This window comes from Tenebrio molitor, chromosome 9 (assembly GCF_963966145.1).
Source record: "Tenebrio molitor chromosome 9, icTenMoli1.1, whole genome shotgun sequence".
NCBI classification, from domain to species: Eukaryota; Metazoa; Arthropoda; class Insecta; order Coleoptera; family Tenebrionidae; genus Tenebrio; species Tenebrio molitor.
This window is the reverse complement of record NC_091054.1, coordinates 5259985-5274481: the sequence shown is the minus strand read 5'-3', so window position 1 is coordinate 5274481 and position 14497 is coordinate 5259985. Positions and strand designations below refer to the sequence as shown.

At 37.6% G+C, this 14497-nt stretch overlaps 2 protein-coding genes across 8 annotated transcripts; both read right to left on the bottom strand.

Annotated features, from left to right (window-relative positions):
- Positions 1 to 555: 555 nt before the first annotated feature.
- LOC138137969 (protein C10) lies at positions 556 to 1133 on the bottom strand. Its single transcript, XM_069057597.1, has one exon. It carries the CDS (start codon positions 1075 to 1077, stop codon positions 697 to 699), a length of 381 nt encoding a protein of 126 aa, XP_068913698.1. The 5' UTR covers positions 1078 to 1133; the 3' UTR covers positions 556 to 696.
- Positions 1134 to 1249: 116 nt separating this feature from the next.
- lqf (epsin homolog lqf) lies at positions 1250 to 14066 on the bottom strand. 7 transcript variants are annotated; one of them, XM_069057571.1, is made up of 9 exons: positions 13922 to 14066; positions 13312 to 13360; positions 11016 to 11385; positions 8517 to 8910; positions 8338 to 8464; positions 8225 to 8260; positions 3213 to 3648; positions 2135 to 2487; positions 1250 to 2078 (listed from the first exon to the last, which is right to left on the bottom strand). In XM_069057571.1, the coding sequence occupies exons 3-8, from the start codon at positions 11383 to 11385 to the stop codon at positions 2165 to 2167; spliced, it is 1686 nt and encodes a 561-aa protein (XP_068913672.1). In that variant the 5' UTR covers positions 13312 to 13360; positions 13922 to 14066; the 3' UTR covers positions 1250 to 2078; positions 2135 to 2164. The 7 variants fall into 7 exon arrangements, with proteins under 7 accessions (XP_068913672.1, XP_068913677.1, XP_068913676.1 ...); XM_069057576.1 differs by having other exon boundaries at positions 1250 to 2475; XM_069057575.1 differs by having other exon boundaries at positions 1250 to 2487; positions 8517 to 8907.
- Positions 14067 to 14497: the final 431 nt, after the last annotated feature.

Below are 14497 nucleotides of genomic sequence, written 5' to 3'. Positions count from 1 at the left end.
TTGGCTAGGATGATTATGTAAAATGTACAGCGGATTTGTTGATAGGTGAACGATGGAGACCGTGGATATTCAGGCGGTAGAGTCAAAATTGAGCGACGTCACAGTCACCGCCATCCCCATGACCCCCAAACCGACCCAGCAGCCGGGGCAGTCGAAATATGCCCAGTTGCTCGGCGTCATCGAGGAGATGGGCAGAGAAGTGCGGCCGACGTACGCGGGAAGCAGGAGTTCCGCCGAGCGTCTTAAGAGAGGTATTGTTCATGCAAGGATATTAGTTAGAGAGTGTCTAATTGAAACTGAAAGAAGTGCACGACAGTAATAACAAGCAGTTACCATCAATGACCAAATACCACTATGTCAATTTTAAATTAAGTCAGGTATTCAAGTACAAATCCTACTGCAAATGGCGATTCATTTTCAACAGCTTCTCTAGATGGTTCCAAAGTGTTAACGTTGTTCTTAGAGGTTTATTGCGAAATGGGATTGGTGCGTATTGTTGTAAAAATTGATTATCAAGCATTGATCTCATCGTTTGGCTTTGTTCAATACTTAAACTTTGTATAAAGTTGTGTAGTTTATATTGCTCAGGTGTAAAATAGGGAACATATTTTTACATATTTTGTATCCAATAGTTTCATTTTAGAGTACCGTATGCACTATAAATAAAAAGTATTTTTTTTATTACAACTGGTTTATTCAACTGCTACTCGTGCGCTCTTCCGCCGGAGACTCGCTCGAAGCGTTGACCGACACCGACGGTAAATAGTACGCTTTGATCAGACCGTTCAGTCGGGCCACTTCCGCATCTTCCCTCTCGAGACTTCGCAACATCTGCGTGAACTTTATTATGCCGTCGCGTCCGTTCGGAAAGCCGAATTCTTTTATCACGTCCATTTGCACTTGCATGATGATTGGGAACAGAAACTGCATCATTTTCAACATTTCGTTGCCGACGTTGTCTTTCGCCTCTTCCAGTTTTTTAACATTTTGTGGCGTTTGAAGCTCTTCTAGCGTCTTATTTAGAATTTCCACCGCTAATTCGGACGTCAGCGTTGGAATTGTTTCCGGACGGGCCATCGTTCGCAATCGACATAACCTCACTTTCGTGTTTTATTTATTACAGTGGTGCCACGCCCACAAATCAAAATATTCTCGCTCAAAATTTAGCAATCATTTTATAAATAAATCGAAGGAAACCCATACTTTATCGAACGTTCGAAAAGAGAGGAAGGAAGTTAGGTAGAGACAGTCAATTTGATTTAATTTATTAAAAGGCATTTTGTAAATTTATTTCTTTTATGAATGTAAGTGAAAATAGCTATCACGATACATAAATTTCCATTAAACCCTTCTTAAACGCGCCTATTTCCTTCTTATATTACAAAACCTATTCTAAAAAATTAGTTGTAATATTTACACATGTTTTTGAAGTAGTTTAAAATAATATATTATTGCATAACTCAACATGAACTGTAAATAACTTTAAATATATACAAACATAGCAAGTTAAATAGATACAATAAACAAATATATATATAGAAATATATTACGTAAAATTAATAATTCTTTTATACATAACATGATACAAACTGAAGTGTAAAATGACGAAAATACTGGTTATAAACCTAAAAATATACACTAAAATATAAAATTACTGTTTTAGGCATAAAATAAATAAACGCTTTTGGTAATAACGAACTGAGGCAGTTTACCACCTGACCAACCAAACGGCATAAGAAACACTTTGACGTTACAAAAACTGTACATGTATCAGTCTATCGAGTGACGGATCCCTTTTGACGTAAAGCTTGAAGCAAGCAAGTTATAAAACCCTTAAATTTATTAATCAAAATATAGATATGTACTTTGTATAACAATAAAAACGGTTTGTATATCTCCAAAACTAAATGAGCAATAATTCCATCACATTGTCGCGAAAACCATTAAAATACGAAATCTTTTGAAAAACGTAAAAAGCCACACGCAACGTGTCGCTGCAGCAGCGTTCGCTTTCTTTCCAAATTATGCTAAAAACAATTGGTGTATGAAGGAAAAATTTCGTGTACAGTTGCGCAGACCTGCATTTGAATTTTTCGCCATTAAACCGTGCGTAAACCATAATAACTGACCTTACCAAGACAACGACGAGTGGTTAGTTTCGACGTTAAGACAAGAAGGGATTCGCAGGTTCGCTGCTCTTCATCCAGGGCGCTCCCAGTTGATTGTTGGTCGGGACCGGCGTCCAGGGATCCGGCGCCGGTTGGCCGGTCGCTCCTCCCGAGGAATGACCGCCGCCGCTCATCGTCACTCCGAAACCGGAATAGGCCGTGCTCGTCGGCACCGTGAACTGAGCGAACGATGCCTGTTTCATTTCGTTTATTGTTGGTTTCGGAGCTGGCGTGTTGAACACCGGCCTCTGTTGGGTTTGAGCGTCCGAGAAGGGATTCGCCGCCAACGACGAGTTCTGAGGCTTACCTTCGAAAGGACATATTGGCGACATTATTGCATTGTGCATACATATGAGGGCTGGGGCGCAGGATAGACAACTGACCTGACCTCGACAATTTTTTGACAACAAACAATTGCTTTGTCCACCTGTAATAGCTGTATTTGTGCAATAAGTTAGGAAATGTAAGTTTTTTCCGTATTAGGCGACAGCCGGGCAAATTGCTTTGTAAGGTTGGTTGGTATTACATGACGTAAGAAACACGGAAACATCAATTCGCTTTGAACCGACACCACCGATGGACGCTTCAAATTTTGACAATCTAGTAATCGGCGCGGAAAGTGGTACCAACCCAATATACAGTAAAAAAAAATTACTAATATTAAATTATTTACTTTTTTAATCTTATTATTAAATATTTTTGAGTTATTCGTAACAATAATCTGGGGAACACTCTTGCGTACATTCATTTGACATTTTCGATTTATGAAGTTGTTATCAAACCTCACGCAAAAGGTCATTACCACGGTCGGAAATGTTTATAACGTCAACATGACGTAATGACTGTGCAAAGACAGCAACTGTTTTTGTATTCGCGCTTGACAAAGTAAAAAATGATTTTTTTCTTATTTTTTGCGTTGATGGGAGTCGCCAGTCGCCAAATTGGCCCAAAACGACTCGAGACAAAACTCGAAAGGACCAATAAACCCATTTCGTCCACCGCGAGGTTAAGTCAACTGATTCCCTTCCCGTTTTTTATACTTACTGGTCGTGACCAAATTATCCAAATTGACGAGTGCAGAATTCTCGCCGAGAAAACTCTGCGGGGTCTTTTTCGTAGCACCGGTGGAGGGACTCAACGCCGACGGCGGCAACGCATCCCCCAACAGGTTCAACTCGAAGGGATCGTTCGAGTTGTTGTGGGTGCCGTTCGTTGTCGTCGTTTTCGGCGAGTTCCTGTTCCTGTTCGTTATCACGTCGAACTCGTCCAGGTCCGTCGACGAGCCTTGGCTGGTCGGCGACCACGGGTCGTGCCTGGTCTGGGGATGGGGCGGCGGTGTCGGCGACGACGCGTTTCCCAGCCCTCCCCATGGATCCGGCTTCGGCATGGAATGGGCCGGCTGCCACGGGTCGCCCGGCGCCGCCGGCGTATTGCTGGGTGGGGGCGAGGAGAGCGAGTTCGATTGCCATGGTGAGGATTGCTACAAACAAATCGATCGTCATCAATTGTGGATCGCGAAGGCAAATGTCACGGGTAAGGAGCTACTTTGGATTGCGTAATCGAAGCAATTCCAAATTTTCTACTTTGACGTCGACCAATTGGGAATTTTTCGATTAATCCTGGGTTAATTCCACTGACCGTGAGGTGGGTTAACTACCGTTGATTTATGGACAATAATTTCAAGGCACAGGTGCGGCCATAAACGATTCATAATTGAGTAAATTGTCGTATGCAACAAAACTGAATTACGCAGACGGTTTTTTTAAAACAAATTAAAACATTATGCAACTTCTTGGAAATTTTGTTCTAACTTAGAAAAAAAAAATCAAAATATAAGTTTCGTACCACGCGAGGCAATTGCCGAGAAAAACAACTTTTGAATAAATTAAAACCTTATTTTGCTTTTAGTTGATTCTTTATTATCGTGAAGAAACTAAATATGTTTTTGTAATCAACTGATTATTTATTTTTGTTGAAAATAGCTATTTTCGTATTATTCCAATGCAACAAATAAAATGTGTCATAGTTGTAGAAATGTATTGATTTAGCACAATAATAAAATTTGAGAGCAGAACTCCTTTAAAGACCCTTCCAATATGTTTTATACCAAGGAAAGATGTCTCAGATACTTTTCTCTAGTTCAAAACATTGTAGAAAAAATGAAGACAGCAAAAAACCCAAAAAATTGACTGTCAGTTCGTATTTATTTAAACGGCTTTTCCGTTTAGTAAGAATTGACAACAAAAAATAATAAAAGCTGATTTTGTACTAGTGTTTTGTTCTTTTTATTATATAATTTGTTAGGTTTTACATATTAATTTTACGAAAAAATATTTATTTGTTACTAAATTGTAAACGTCATTTATTCGAACTGTCACTTGACGTTGAAAAGTCATTTTAACTGGCTAGTAGCGTTAAATTGACAGCAGACCAGTTATGAATTTAACAAGTTAGTAGAGAAATTTGAAATTTGGAAAGGATAGTAGCGTTTTTAACATTTGAACATTTTTATTTCTTTGTTTCATACAAATTAAAATTAAATGTACAATTAGAATTTCCGCTAATGTCGAACATTCCTGAAGCGGAAGTGAATTCGCTCGTCATTGGACAATTAATTGTAGAACCTCCCGAAGTGGAAGCCACATTTGTCGAAGTGGAAGCCACATCTGTTGAGTTTCGTCCAGGAAACATTTTTTTCGCAATTTCAATTTTTTTATTGATAGAATCATCCACATAACCTTCCGCAATTCCACTACTTTTCCATCCTCCCGCACGTTTTAGTGTCAAAATATCTCCACCTGCATCCAAAACCATTGTTGCTGCTGATCGGCGAAATGAGTGACCTGTGTATAATTCAGGTTCTTGTAGCCCTAAGTATGTTGCAATTTTTTTCGGTACACCGCCAATAGTGTGCTGACCAACATTGAGGGAAATACATTTGCCATTACGGTAGGTTAAAAAGAAACGTATTTGGTCTGCTTGACGAGGACGAAGAGCTGCATATTTTCTGTACAAAACACAAGGTTGAAAACTGCAGCCCTCATCTGTGATCGTAAATCTCCTTGTTGTTAAATTCTTTGTATTCCGTAAAGTGACGATAATATATTTCTCAACATCTTCTACGTCCTTCACCGTCAACGAGAGAAGCTCGTCACACCGGCAAGCACCAAAAATTCCAAAAATTGTAATCACTTTATATAACAACCAATAGTCATCAGGAGCTTCAACAAGAAATTTTTCCACTTGCTCTTTTGTTAAAACCCTTGCCTTCTTCGGCACGTAACGCTCATTTTTTCTCTTGAGAAAAGCAATTACCTTATGAAATCTACAAATGTCAAGTTAAAATATCACTTTTTGACAACGTCTGTAATAGGAAAACAAACCAGCGAACTTCAGCATTTTCTTTAATTTCCAGGCAGCTTTTTAACATGGACCATTTCGACCACAAAGAATTGGGGCTAAATTTGTCTGATAGTTGGTGAAGATACACCAAAAGAACGTCTTCCGTTACACCAGTTACGTTATTGTTTTTCTGCCAATTTTTAAATTCTTCATATTCTCGTTCATATCTTGCTAAAGACTTCGCTGGCAGTAAACTGGAAGCCACGTTTATAGCTTCCTTTTTGATTTCTTCTGGCACGTTCATTTGAGAAAAAATCTTGACGGAAATAAACAATTTGAACAAACGGCGCGTTGTCATAGTAATTGTACTTCTAAGGTTTCTGAGTTTTGAGCAATAATTTGGAAGAAAACAGAATTTGATCATTTTTAATTTTATTTAGTTGTTTACAATTTAGTAACAAATAAAATATTATACAAGACACGCCAGGTAACTGGTTTTACTGGCTCAAGGAGGTAACTGACTCGTCTTCGACTCGTCAGTTATATCCTCCATTCGCCAGTAAAAACCATTTTACCTGGCTTGTAATGTAAAATACTATAGTCAAAGAAAATAAGGAAGGGAAAAAATTAGAACCGCCGAGATACATATTGTTTTGTGTTATTTAATACTGCTTTTATATGTACTGTCGCGAGCAATAAATTTTGGTGGTCAATGTCATTTCAAAATTTGGTTACATGGTCACAAATTTAAAAAAAATCCCTGCTTGATTATGCCCATGTCAACAAAATGTCAAAAAAATGACAATTAATGTCATACAACATGATGATAGGTTATGATATTTACGACTATTTTACAATGGAGCATTTTCGATTGCGTCAAAGAATGACCTTGACGACCAAAATTTATTGCTCGCGACTGTACAATGAATGAAAATAATTCGCGAAATGTCTATTAAAAGATCAAATACATATACAGGTCCCCAAAAAACGAGTCCATAGCTCCCTTATTTGGAGGATTTTAATTATTATTTATACATCAAATTAAATGGTTGTGAATTGGCTACAAAATGGCCTAATAAAATCACGTATAGCCCCAAGGGCTTAAAATCCTCCGATAAGTAAGCGAGCTATGGACTCGTCTTTTTTTTGGGACACTATAATAAATTATAAAGTCAAAATTACTATTTTTTAAATAATTGATCCTAGAAAACCGACCAAGAATAACAAATGTTTGTTCTGTACGTCCAATTAGAAGAGGCCTATATATGCATTGTAGCATGGATTTATGACGAGCCAAGTACCAGATACAATACACTATATGACCGAAACAATTTGAGAGTCCAGTTGGCCATGAAAAAGGAAATTTGAGTCGTAAATTGATGCAGACAGCTTTAATTGTTAGATTAAAAATAAGCCAAAACCGTCAACAACAATAAATTATTTTTCACGTGATTATAAGAAATTTCTGTTGAAGTTGAAGATCAAACTAGTTTGACCCGTTTTCAGTAATTTATTTAATTTTCTTGTTACATTGTTTTGAAATTTAAAATGTTACACGTTTAAAGTTAAAAAACACTTATTGACAGACGTGATTAGCTTTCATTGTCACAATTATTACATACTCGTATGTACAGTCGATGGACAAATAAAACTGGGACAAAAATGACAATCACATTAGTCAAAATTTACAAATTTGCATCGTTTAATTACGGCTTTATCACAAATAGGTTAAGTTTGAGATGACATATTATATAGACACTGACAAATATATTGACAATTCAATGGTCTGATTTACATAGATGAAATTTTAAGTGTCCCAGTTTTATTTGTCCACCGACCGTACGAATCAATCTACCAGTCGACTTTTTTTTTTTTTTTCATGGCAAACGGCTCAAATTTTCTGTAAACGATATTATGTCACAGAAAGAGACACAAATTCCACTTTATAAAGTAAAAAGTAATTCGTAACATGGTTCGTAGGTAATTCGTCAACTGTCATTTTAAAAACATCGTCACATTTGTCAACCTTCATACTTTTTAGTTGATTACAAAAAATTTAAACATTTTGAATTCTATTGCTTGCATTCATTCAAAGCAACATCCAATTTCGTTAAGTGGAAGTGGCGAATTTGTATATTTTTTAAGAACTAAAATTCAACAAATTATATTGAAAAACAAATTATGTACCAAAAAAAAAAAGGAAACAAGGAGTCTTTGTCAAGAATTACAACTGGTAATACACGTTAGGTTCTGATTTTTTGTCGACAGATGTGACTCACTTTCATTCGGAAACAATCGTCAATAATCTATACTCGTATTAGTCAATCCATGTGTCAAATTTTGTTTTTCGCACCTGTGTCCTAAATTTTCCCAATCGCGAGTAGAGCACTCAATTTCCACTCTGCTTTAACGAGAACAATCTAAAACTTGCCTCATCCGGCACTGACGAAATAAACTTCAACGGCAGTACCGCCTTTAATTTACTTCACTCGCAGAAATCCGATACTTTAGCCGCAGCAACATAATAAGTTGCAGAAATAATAGAGACACTCCCTACTTAAACATGCATACATTTCTAAACAAGCCTTTGTGTTATCATAAAATCGATAAAACGCCTGGAACTGTGCATAGAACACCAGCACTAGCTTCTACACTTTTAGCCTTGTTAATGGCAACACTGCAATTCAAATCACTGCGAAAACCCATATACGTACCGCCGGCAGAAAATCAAAAAGACTCAAATCCAACGACTACACAGAAAAAAAAAACACGAATGAGACGATCTCGCATGGAACAATTTAATTTTACGGTGGCGCGACGTCATTACCTGAGGCCGAGGCGGTTGCGGCATCCCCCAGGGATCCACCGGCGCTGCCCCCGTCGCCTCTCCCAAATTAACATCCAACAGATCCACCATGTGGCTCTGGTGATGGTGCCCTTTGTCCTCGGTGGCCCTGCAGACGACAAACGTGAGTCCCGCACGACTCCGCCGGATCGGACACTTACTTGAAATCCTGCTGGCTCTGGCTCAGGGCCAGCTGTAATCTGACGTCGTCCGATTTCCTCTTCTGCTCCTCTTGTTCCGCTTCCTCTCTGGACATGGCCAAGGCCAGTTGCAACTGCAACTCTTCCTCGCCGGCCGTTTGGGGTCGGGCGTTCTCGATCTCTCTTGGCACGTCCGCGTCGCGGCTGGGGTTCCAATCTCCCCTGAAGGCGGGATACTTGGGGCTGCAGGGGGTGTCGAGGCCGCCGTCGCTGCCGAACCCGCTGGCGCTCTGGGCGAATCGTTCTTTCGCTTTCAGGGCTCTCGCCCTTTCGTTTTTCAGTCTTTCGTCGTCTTTTAACAGGTTCACCAGCTGCTTCGCCTTCTCCCTCACGTTTTGGCCTTGGTCCTTGCCTGCTAATCAACGATTCAGACAACTATTTTTTGGTTTCGCCAATCTAGTCACCGCGAGAAACGATAAGATATTCCAATTAGAATGGATCTGCACAAAATTGCAACCCAAAAACATGAACCGGTGAAAAAATTATTTTCCACTACAGAATAATTAACCACACACTAATCGTACTTTTACAACCGATTTAAATATACAACGTGTCTCAGAAATAAGTAGATTAATTAGTTCTCGTCAAGAACAACAACATTTTTATGTATCATTTTTTCGAAATATGTATGTATCGGGCCTTCAAATAAATATATATTTAATTATTCTGTTAACAGTGTAAAGTAATTTTTGTAGGTAACTAATTATTCTCCGGAGTTACACAGGTTACATAGTAAGCTTTTGCCCAATTTCATATGTCATGTTCCGTGGAGGGGGAATAGGGAGAATGCACTACAAAAATGAAAAATATTTTCTAACCTAATTTTATTTCGTTAAAATATCGGACGTTTTTTGTGTCATTTTCTACGCTGTAAAAGTGTTGCAAACAATTGAATTTCCATAGGTTGCTCTAAATGTAAATTTATTTGAAGGCCCGTTATAATTTTCATTTCAATATTTTTCCACCCCATAAATTAACGAGCTGTCTATTTACTCGCATTTTCTAGTTATTTAATCAATGACAATGACCGTGAATACTTTTTGTAAAATCAGCGCAAAACATTGTGTTTTTAGAATAAAGTTTTTTCACTCTGCGACCGAGCTAGAGGATTACATTTTTAGTTAGTTTTATCCGACTGCAAAAGGCAGGTGTTTACGTCTTGATTTTGTGATTTAAGCTAAAATTTTGTGAAAATGGTGCGTGTATTTTCGAATAGTGAATACATAGATATTGTGTTGGTGTATGGTGAAGCGTCGGAAGTGCTCCTCGGGTGCTGCCCCAACAATTCGCAATAACACAGGTATGCTGGAATGAGTGGAAGAAACATTTCGTCGGCGCCTTCATTATTGTATTGACAGTAACGGCGATCATTTTGAACACTGCTTGTAATGGTTAGGGATTACTGATTACTCTAATTACTTCATGAGAATTTTTACGGATTAATACACTAATTTCAGGAGACATTTTGTCATTATTTGTTTATATTAGTTTGTTTAATGAGTTCGTGTGTAAATTGGGCCTTTTCTCTTCCAAGTGGGCCATTATTAAACACGAGTGAAACGAGCGTCTTAAAGGTCCACGAGTGCCAAAAAGGCCCAATTTACACACGAACGAGTTGAATACAACGTTTTTTTGTTCGACGAGCCCCTTAAAGGCTCCAAATCGCATAAAATCTTTAAAACTATTTTATATAATCCGTTCACACAGGAGAAAATTCTCAAATTCTGACAGTGTCGAACAAACAAAAAAATTATTATTAAAATTGTTTTCATTTAATATCTACCATATGATTCACTTTTTTCTCTTCCACCCTTATCATTATAGGTTACAGCAACGTGCGTAACATCTTTTTTTACTCGGCGGATTTGCCCACTCGCTGCGCTCGTGCTGCAAATTTTCCTTCTCGTAAAAAAAAATTATTACTTTACTCACTTGTTGCATAAATAACTATAAATATATTGTTGCTATTAACGAGTTCTATAACCAGTTAAAATTAATGTACTTATTTCTGAGACACGTTGTATTGTAGTTAAAAAAAGATGACGTCTAGTTTGATATTTGCTGTTTTTATTAGTACTGATGAAGCTAATTTACTTTTATGTAATATTTCGTCCACAAAAAAATAATGGAAAATCATGTTTCCCAAAGAAACTCTTATAAAACATGTTATAAACCATGAATTTTACTTTTCAGCCCAATTTAAGATTTTTAAAATATTGATTTATTTATTTTTTGAACTAAAAACGTTTTTTCCTGGCTGCGATTCCTAGAAATAATTAAGAATTGTTTTCTCTGTACGAGTAATGTACCTGTTAATTTATTGTCGAGTCCAAAGTACGCCGAATGAATAATTCATGACAATTTGTCAACTCTTCTGTGTTACAATTTATCTTTCCAGCTATCCACTTCAGAAACTATGTATTTACTCCATTACCCTCTTAACAAATCGCTCAAACTCACCCTCTTCCAGATGCTGGAAATCCTTCAACGTCTGTATGGCGAAAATATTTTCTTTGCATTGCTGTCCCACTTTTTCCGACCCCGTCTTGATCAAATATTCCAAGAGCACCAGCGCCTTGTAGACGTGCCGCCAGTTCCTTCCGTGGTCGTTGAGCCGCTTCCACACCATCTGCATGATTTCGCTGAAGGCCACCACGTTGTACGTCAGGTCGGCTATTTCAGCCATGATCGTGCTGCTGGGACCCCATGGATCGTTCGAGGTTGCCTCGCGGACCTTCTTCTGGGCATCCGAGTAGTTGTGGGCAAAGTTTTTCAGATTGCGTCGAATTCCAGCCACATTGACTTGCATATCGTGCGACCCTCGTCTCATCTACAACGTGCACAGTTGAAAAATCGTGGGCGGACGGATGCGGCGCGGGGACGGTCGGGACAAATGCGTCTTTGAAAAATTAACGACGCGGGATTGCTATTGAATTATTTTGGATTTTCGTCGACTCCTCCGGCGACAAGACGATGGACGTTTCGCGATGCGACTCGGGGAACGCACCGGGCTGTCGTGTTTGCAGAGGCGCACCCCGCACCACGATCGAGTCGTAAAAGAGACGTCATAAAGTGACTCATGGGATGCCACATCTCGTAAATGAAATCGAATCGAGAAAAGTGTAAATATTAAGACACTCGAAACAAACAAAGACGTTCATATTATTCTTGATCTGTCTCTTAATTACGGCATTTCCCGTTTAACCGGAAACGACCTTCATCTTTGTCATTTTAAGCTGATCTTCAGGAACAATTTTTGTTACCAAAAAAGGTCCCAAAAACAGTTTTCACTTTCAAACAAATGTGCAAATAAACGAAATTTCTTAAATCCTTTTAAAATATATTTGCAAGGTTTTGTGGGGCTGTTTTAGTGGGCCAAGGTGAGGCTAACGCTTGAATACATTAAAGTAAGTGTCACATACAAGTAATATTAAGTATGGATTGTATAAATTATTAAACACTTCCTGTAATTTTTTGGGATTAGCGATGCACTATTCTGACTTATTAAGTTTCTTCTGATCCTTAACAAAGGACAATTTCTTCCGGATCAAATAGATTTTCCGGAACAAGCCTGGTTATCTCCATTTTCTCTAGAATTTGCAAAAACACGGCATTTTATGCGATAATCACAGCTCAAAGGGAAAAAATTCATTTTATCGGCAAAAATAAACCTAACTTTACTCACTTCGTTAGCAGTAATTGTGTGACGATAAAATATGTACTTTTTTAAAAGTCCTGCCCCTGAAAAAGAACTGTTTCAATACAAATGAACAGATAGCGTAGGTGGAAAACTGACATTTGTAATAAATTTCAACCAAATTTTTGAAATGACATCATTAGGTACTGCCAACAGAAGGAAATTTAAAATCTAGTATTCTTACGGCTTCCGTCGAAGAATTTCTTCGATTATTGCATTAAAAGAAAGAACGAACACATTTGGATTGTTCTCATTTTCCGCATTACAACAATCTCGGGTGATTTACTTTTTAAAGTAAATATTGTCGAGTCCTAATCTTTTAATGATTGGCAGCATCGATTAAAAAAATTGAATTTTTTGCCGACATTAGAAAAATTATTTAAAATCAACTTAAACAATAAAATAGTGCTTATCTGGCGCCAGATTGTTGATGAATTGCAAATTTGTTTGGAACTAATAAGTAGAACACAAAGTAATGAGAAAATCGTCTTATTATTGGGTAAGTAAGGTTATGTTCATGTCGTAAATAATTTCTTTTTTCTCTGTCATAAAATGAGTTCTCAAAGAAGTATTTCTTGCGGATTCATGTCCGCCGCATAAAACAAAGTGTTTTTGTGAATTTTTATGAAGATTGGAGCTCTGACGCTAAACTGGATTTAATATTAATTTTTTCTCCATTTTTTTTTTTTTTGAAAATTGTTTGTTAAGTACACAAAGGGAAAATGATTGTTCAAAATATCAGATAGCTTTATCTGATATTAATTATCTTCCAATAAACATGGGAGAAAATTATTCAGAAAACAATTACGTAAAATGCAGAGATTCTGCAAATTTCTGCTGTTGGAATGGACAGAAGCAGAAAAGAGGTCAACGCACACAAAAATAATTCCCGAGTAATCACATTTATCCCAACCATCCTTTATTGTCTATTTTGGGTAAAAGTAAAGCTAGCTTAGCAAACAAAAGCGAGTACATTTTCGGAATTATTAACGGCAAATATTTGTATATGTAACTAACTACGTGTGTAATGAACTAATGATGAATTGAAAGAAAACTTACTTTGTCTTTGTTAGTTGGTTCGTTGTTAGATTCCAGTTATAACAGCCGTCTGCGAAAACATTAATAAAATGTTATGTAGAAAACATGTCATGCAAAAATGTACCAAAAAAAATTACTTAAAAATGCTAGAAAATAAAACAAACTGTACTTATAAGACTTCACGTGTTCAATCAATACAAACTTAAAGTTCGCGCTTATCTTATCACTAGTTCTTGGCAAATAAATTTAGAGATATCTCTAATGACAAAAACTAATTAACAGGACACACACCCCTGGTCTAAGCAGGCGCTCGAAAAATTTTGAACACCAAAAGAAAATTTGTACTGGTGCTGGCTCGACCTTGATTTTCTTTTGGTGCGGTTGTGGGTGGCCGATTTGAAGTGAAATTTGTGACCGACCCGCGACTTAAATTGTATCGACGGTCGCGGCAGCAGAACTAGCTCAAGACTAGAGGTTCTGATCGGAGTGCGTTGTTTTTTAAAACAAATCAAACACTGGCAAAGCGATATACAAAGCTCACAAAGCTAAAAAACATCATCAGAATCCTAAAAAAAGACTAAATAAATAGTTGGGCACCTAAATAAACACAAAGTTGACACATAAAACTCACCTATTTTTGACAACACGATCAAAAGGTACTGTCCCCTTTTAAAAAAATCGGACGGTTCGTCCCTTTGCACAACAGATTCCCTAATTTTTACCAACCGTTCACGGGGTCACTGCAAATTTGTTAAAGTTATATTAATTTGTTTTCGTATCCTAAATGATGACACTACACTTTATCATTTTCACCGTCGAAATTCAACATGGCGGCGTATTTTCTTCGAGACGATTAAAATAACACGCGCACCTCCCAGTTTTTCCCGATAAATCCAAATCAAAATACGCTACACGGGGGTTTTAAAACGGTAAAATGTGCCCGATTAGGTGGCGGAAGTGCGATAAATTCTCAATTTTTCAGGAAATATGACATATCACGAGGCCCTGAACCAATGAGGTTAAACCAGTTTACGCGACGTTGCTAGATCGCCGTTTTTTTGTACGAATTTTTCCTCCAGTTGATGTTCGAGATAAATAGTGCGTCATTGTAACTCTAGACCCAGACATAATTCCAATTACGTAATTATCGTCATTCTCTTTATTAAATAAACAGCGAACTGCAATGACGCCGATCTGTGCGCACCCG